We start from the raw sequence: 6,693 nt of genomic DNA on the forward strand, positions 1-6,693 counted from the left end.
AAAGAATCTGATGACTTCTATTAGCGCAATTATGGCTAGGCATCTATGAGTGAGAGGATCAACATTTGAAATATCTGCTTATTGAATTATTGGTAGGCCACTATTTTATTTAAATCTAAACCTATTTGTATTGGTGTGATGCAGTCTAGGCCAATGCATAGACCTATAGTGGTTACTTTTTTTGTTGTCAAAATGAAAACTGTAAATGGTATGGTAAAGCCTCTAGCCAATAAACTAGAAGGGTATTGTTTTCATTACCTATACACCAATAGTTAATAGTCCATTTTAAAATGTAGATAAAAATCTCCAGGTTAATAAGCAATGTTGGCTTTGTTTAGGCCTAGGCTTACCCGAAACGCAGAGTGACTGACTGGAACAACTTGACTTTGTGCTGCCTGTGCTGTCAAGTAGGCTATACTCAAGGGAGCATTTGTGCTGTGGTGTAGTGTTCCCTGCTCACTCTCTCCATTCTCAATCCAATACTTTCACGAGTGCAAGCGATCACAACAAAGACACATTTTCAATGCCTACCAGGGAGAAGTCAACCCCCTACTCCCTTCTGCGTCCCCTACCCCTCCTGCCTCCCTACTTGCCCCACGGACACACCTGCACAAGATTTGGACCTCAGCAAAGCACTGGTGTCAGAGAGTAAAAATATATCTTCTCCACTCCCCCTGTTCCTGAACTCACGGAGCCCAGGGCCGCCGGCAGCAGGCAGCAAGACTCAGCGCAGAGGTATGTCATATAACAACGCCATATAATGCATAGGCTACATTCATTACTCTCATACGTCTGACTGAGCCCCAGGCTGCGTCCCAAATGTCACCATATGCTCCTATGTAGTACACTACCTTTGACCAGGTGCACTATACAGGGAATAGGTTGCCATTTGCGAAGGGCGGTCTCCAGTCAGTCAGTCCGTGTAATTGTCAGACCCAGGGCTGCATGCTTAGAGGACGCGGAGGAAGGGACAGAGAATGTAGTTAACACAATAAGTAAGCAGATGTTTTCTGTAAACCCCTGTACACTCAATTAACAAGCTGTAATGACTACCAATTGTGACTATCGAGACGGACACACACACACACACGCGCGCGTGGCCTATACAAAACATTCCAAATGTTTGATGAAGTGGTTTGAATTTAGTTGTGAATTTGTTTTAACTGCAAATGTGTTTTATCTGCAATTTAAACAGTTAAGCTACAGTAATATCTTAGCAGCGATATTTGTTTACACATTTTAAATTGTACAAATTAGTTAATAGGACATATTAATAATAATGACGATAATAATAATATAGGCCTGCAAAAGGAGAGTTTCAAAACAACACATTTTCACACATATTTGTCCTATCATGTTTCAATGTATTTTCTTGAAAGCGACTGATATTTGTTTTGCATTGTCTAGATTGATTTTAAAATAGTAAACAAAGTACACTTAATGTTAATGAATCTATGTGTCTGTGTGTGTGTCTGTGTTGGCCTTGTTTTGTTTCATCTTTAATCAGTTGCTGCAGCAACCAAACATCTGGCAAAGAGAATATTTCAGGCATGCGTGGTATGAACTAAGCGTCCGTAAACACACGTGGTCACTCCAAACAACACCCGGATACCTTGGCACCACGGAGCTAGTAAACAGCCACCTACCCCTCCATCAATAAGCCGTGATACAAAGTTTGGCTCTCGGCTCGCCCTACTGTTAAACTAAAGGCCTGGAGGTGAGGATATTGACAAAGGGTCTCGTCTCAGCGAAAACAAACCAAGCAATGCATCTAGACCTTACTTCTGTTGTCACCAAATGTACTCCATATCCTTCGTCAATAATTATTTCATGATATAAATTAGTGTGATTTCTTATTTACACAAATACTAAATGTCGTTGTGTAAATCTCTACTCTCTTCCTCTCCTCAGTCTCCCCCTCTGTTTCAGATTGTGTGCTGTAGCTCAATGTAACATTTCATTTGTGCTGACTACACAAACATGGGCCAGGGCAGAGGAGTAGGCCCAGTAGCCTACATTTTATTTTAGCTTTGTTATAAGAAAGTAAAATGCCCAAATATTGCACAACCTGTATTGAAGATAGTTCTAAAGTTAGAAACAAAACTTGCTAATCATTATTTTAATTAGGAGGTTTTGGACCCAACATTTATACTTTCCTCGATGGCACGTCCCACATAGCCTAAGGAGAGATACTGTATGTTGAAACATGTGTTACGTTACCATAACAATAGCCTATCCGTTACAAGAATAACTAACAATTACACGGACATATATCATACACACTGAGTACTTGCATAATACACTACCAGCCCAGCAGCAAGCCTGTATATTGCATCCTATCAGATTACAATACACTCAATACAGCAGAAAATCGCATTAGTGGCTGTAGACTTGTGTGTGTTGTATTGCTTTACGTTGTATCATAAAATACCCCTATAAGTACCTAGACATAACTCCAGAACTCATAAGATTGTCACGTCGTTTAAACTGTATATGTTTTACATTTATTTCACTACAGTCCTGCAACGTGTGCTGCCAGGCAAAACTGTGTGCATATGTGCCCCGGTTATTGTAGCAGGGTCATAAGGCCCCAGAACAGAACATCAAGACAAGAAACAGAAGCACTTTATTACTCTAAATAGCCACCGTAAATCTTGTCAACACTGTGTGGGGTGTGTTGTGCAATAGTTTGTGTTTTAGATATTACATTATAAATACAGAAGAGCGAGGTTTACGCAAATATACCTCCGCCGTTTAAAATCACAAATGATTTGAACCATTAGGCCTAAACACAATTTTTTTCTAAGCACCACCAGGGAAGACACTAAGCAATCTTATTTTGCAATAATAGGCCAAACTTTTATTTTGCATTGTGTCCCCTATTCTAAAGCATGCCGGACCTTATAGGCCTCTACGGAGAGCTAATAAACCAGACAAATTTAAATCAAATAGAATGTCAATTTATTAGACAAACAATGCAATGCCTTCAGAATAATTTCAACAAATATGGAACAAAAATATATAGAATACGTCGGTATACAAGTTCCCCTCCTATTTCATAAAATAACAATATGTAGCACAAATTTAAGGCACCTCAATTTGGAAACACTTTTTTGGTGTTTGGTCCACAACATCCAAGTATACTCCCTTACTTTCTATAATAAATTACTAGATGCAATTTACAGTGAATAACAAGTTAATAACATGTTGGATATTAAAGCAACACTCTTTAAAAACAAAGTTCCTAAAGTGAGAGAGTAAAAACTTACGTGTTATTCGGTGTTGTAACACGCGCCTCTCTGTCTGTCATACACACCAGAACAAATCTCACCACTCTCAATCTGTTTAGTCCATTTGGGGATGAATAAAGGACCGGAATGAGGGAGGTTAAAGTACAAAAAGAAGGAAATATATATATTAAAGTTATTCGTTTAAAAAAACATTTTTGTTTTTGTTGTTTTCAGAACTTGCCGCAGTCATAAACGAAAGCTCCGGAGGTACGGTAGATGGATTGACCGGAGGGGAAGGCCATCTGACAGCTATTATTTCCGTTAACCGGAGAGCTATTCAAACCGATACGTTGAGACTCGAACATCTCTCGCATCGAGTGGAAGTTCTGTTGCTGTGCTGGGTAGCTTGTGCCCAGGTGTCCCAGGTCTCCGTACCAGGACGCAAGTCGGCCCTGGTTCGCGTGGTGACCACTGTCCTGTCCCGCGCTCAGGTTGCCATGCCCGAGCGGGGATGTGGCCGTAGTGGTGATGGAGTAATCGGGAAGAGTCTCGTCCACGGTGGTGGAGGGCGCAAGGTGGCCTCCTCGGTCCCCGGCGTACAAGCTCATGGCTTGCATGTTGCAATGGTACGTCGCGTTAGAGTTTGTAGATATTGAGTTCTGGTTGCAGTTTGGTGAGTTGTAAGCAGACGTCTGGTTGGGGGAATAGTTAAGAGATAGAGAGGGGTTTATACCTGTCCTAGAAGATGCGATAAGAGGGGACGTGAGCTCCGTGGTGCCCTGAGGCGACCCCCGGACTGAGGTCATGATGTTGTCCACACTGAAGCCCTGCGCCGCGGCCTGTGCGTGGTGGTGATGCTCGGGGCCCTCCATGGAGAGGGACCGGGCAGAGGGCACACTGTGAGGGCTACCGGTGGACATACTGCTGCTGCTCCCAGGACTCTCTATCTTGGGCACAGGCAGGCTGGGGGACTCGGCCTGTGGTGGAGTAGAGGTCCCGTTCTCAGTCTTTATGTCCTGGATGCGCACGGGCTGTGAGCCCTGCACGGGCTGCTCGTTCTCCATATCCGGTGCTCCTCTCCCTGACAGGTCCCTGCCTTGCCTGTCATCCTTGTCCTTTTGAACATTACTCTTCTTGAACCGTCTGCGACGCCTCAGGAAGCTGCCGTTCTCGAACATGTTATAGGAGTCCGGGTCCAGAGTCCAGTAGCTGCCTTTGCCGGGCTTCTTATCGTCCCGGGCCACTTTGACAAAGCACTCGTTGAGGGACAGGTTGTGGCGGATGCTGTTCTGCCAGCCCTGCTTGTTGTCTCGGTAGAACGGGAACCTCTCCATGATAAACTGATAAATCCCGTTTAGGGTCACCTTCTTGTCCGGTGAGTTCTGTATCGCCATGGTGATAAGGGCGATGTAGCTGTACGGAGGTTTGACCAGGTCCTTGGGCTGGTGCTGCGGGGTGTACGGTCCGTACGCACGCGCCATGCTGGCCTGGTACTGGTCTTGGGCTGCGTGAGAGTACATACTCATGGGAGCAGGCATCCCGGTGTACCCTCCACCGGCCGCTGCCCGGTAGTAGCTCTGGTCACTGCTAATGTAAGGCACGACGCCCAGAGAGTTGGGGCTGGAGACGGAGTAGCGCGCCTGCATTATCTCCTCCTCGCCTTCGTCCCGTAAAGTTTAAAAGAATAAAGAACTCTCCCAAAAGCTTCAGCAGCACGGAGATGGGTAGCTCCAGTTTCCTCAGCCTCCTTTCCTTTATTTTCTGTGTGTTACAAAGGGAGTTTGGAGAAGTATGTTTAGCCTAAGCCACGGCTCGCCAGGATGACTGGAGTGAAGGCTGCGCACAGTCTACTGTGTCGAACATTGGGAAAACTACGGCTCAAGCATCCGTCACTACAGAGACACTTTTTTTTTTAAACTCTGTTCACGTTTTGGCCTGTGGCTGCTCCTCCCCGAATGGGTTCCAACATCTAATAGGATGGGAGCTCAACCCGAGTGTGCGCGAAAGAAAGCAAAGTTACAGCAGTCAAAAAGCCTTCCAAGTGGTGTTGGCCACACACACACACACACACACACACACACACACACACACACACACACACACACACACACACGCACACACGCACACACGCACACACACACACTGCAATTAAATAAGGAGAGGTATGAGGAACTCCCTGCTCCCATAAAATGATTTGAAGGGCTGTATGACTAATATTGCTCAATGTATGCCAATGGTTTCTGCTATATTAAACCATTAAAATATTAACATCTATTCCTTAATATTAGCAGTTTATCAAAAACTTTCAGATACCCTATCATATGTGTTAAAATGTGTAACCTATTGTGAAACATGAAATCGTGTAGGACTATTATGTAAAATTTGAAGAAGTCTTCAATCGCATCATCTCATTTGAAATGAATTACTTCTTTATAAATAAAATAAAAATAAATAGCCTATTTATGTGCATTATTTTATTTAGCCTAAATTGAATATTAAACCGGATAAAGGTTTATTTGAATTCGTTTTTCTCTTTATCATTATGGATGAACACACAAAACTGAGAGGTAGGCTACACGAATGTTACTTTAATTTCTCAATCTCATCCGTTAACAATGGGTTCATAAAACATTATACAATCAACAACAACAATGATAAATAAGCTACACATTAATATAATTGAATTTATTCAAAGCACAAATCAAATGTTGACTAAAAGAATGGGCCCTACATGTGGTCGGTGCCCGTAATCTGTTCTGATGGGCGCGGCGCAACAGACGGAGAGGTGTCAGAGATTCCACATGATGAAAATCACCAGCTATAATCTGAAGGAGAGATTATTATTTTATTACCTTGTTACTGTCATTGCGGGAAACAGGCTTTTTATAACAGGCCTTCACGATCAAAATGTAATATAGGCCTATATTATTTCTAGCCAAATTAAGAATACACTTTGGTCTCACTATCGGCCTACCACATTTTACCCTACCAGAATCAAAAGTCAGACTAGTTTTTATCGACATAAACATGCGTTGAAATCAGTGTTCTCCTCTGCCGTTTGGTTCCGCTACGCTGAGTTCATCAACATAAGCTGCAGTTTAAACTTTAAATAAACACCCAGCGCGAGATAAAAGCGCATGCTCCCCTCCCGGCCCGGGCAGCGCGAGAGGGCGGAATGCGCAAGCTAATTAAAGGTTAAATTAAGATCATTTGGCCGGGGAAGAAGAAACAGCCAAGGTGAGAAAGGTTGACGTGGTGTGAGAGGGAATGCGATTTTAGTGGGACCAAACGGAGCGCACGGAGACCTTGCATGTGTCAGTCTCAGTCAAAAGGTGCTAACAATGCCATCAAAATTCCTCCAACTTTTGCTCGTAGGGCATCACGCACTTTCTCAGGCAGAATGTGAAACTAATGTTAAAATCGAGGTAGGTTCCATCCCTGTATTAGACATTAGGCTATGAGA

At 43.4% G+C, this 6,693-nt stretch overlaps 1 protein-coding gene across 1 annotated transcript; it reads right to left on the reverse strand.

Annotated features, from left to right (window-relative positions):
- Positions 1 to 2,938: 2,938 nt before the first annotated feature.
- LOC139541425 (forkhead box C1-A-like) lies at positions 2,939 to 5,226 on the reverse strand. The gene has a single exon (XM_071346071.1). The coding sequence runs from the start codon at positions 4,874 to 4,876 to the stop codon at positions 3,461 to 3,463; it is 1,416 nt and encodes a 471-aa protein (XP_071202172.1). The 5' UTR covers positions 4,877 to 5,226; the 3' UTR covers positions 2,939 to 3,460.
- Between the last annotated feature and the right edge of the window lie 1,467 nt (positions 5,227 to 6,693).

Source organism: Salvelinus alpinus, chromosome 16, assembly GCF_045679555.1.
Source record: "Salvelinus alpinus chromosome 16, SLU_Salpinus.1, whole genome shotgun sequence".
In the NCBI taxonomy this organism is placed as follows: Eukaryota; Metazoa; Chordata; class Actinopteri; order Salmoniformes; family Salmonidae; genus Salvelinus; species Salvelinus alpinus.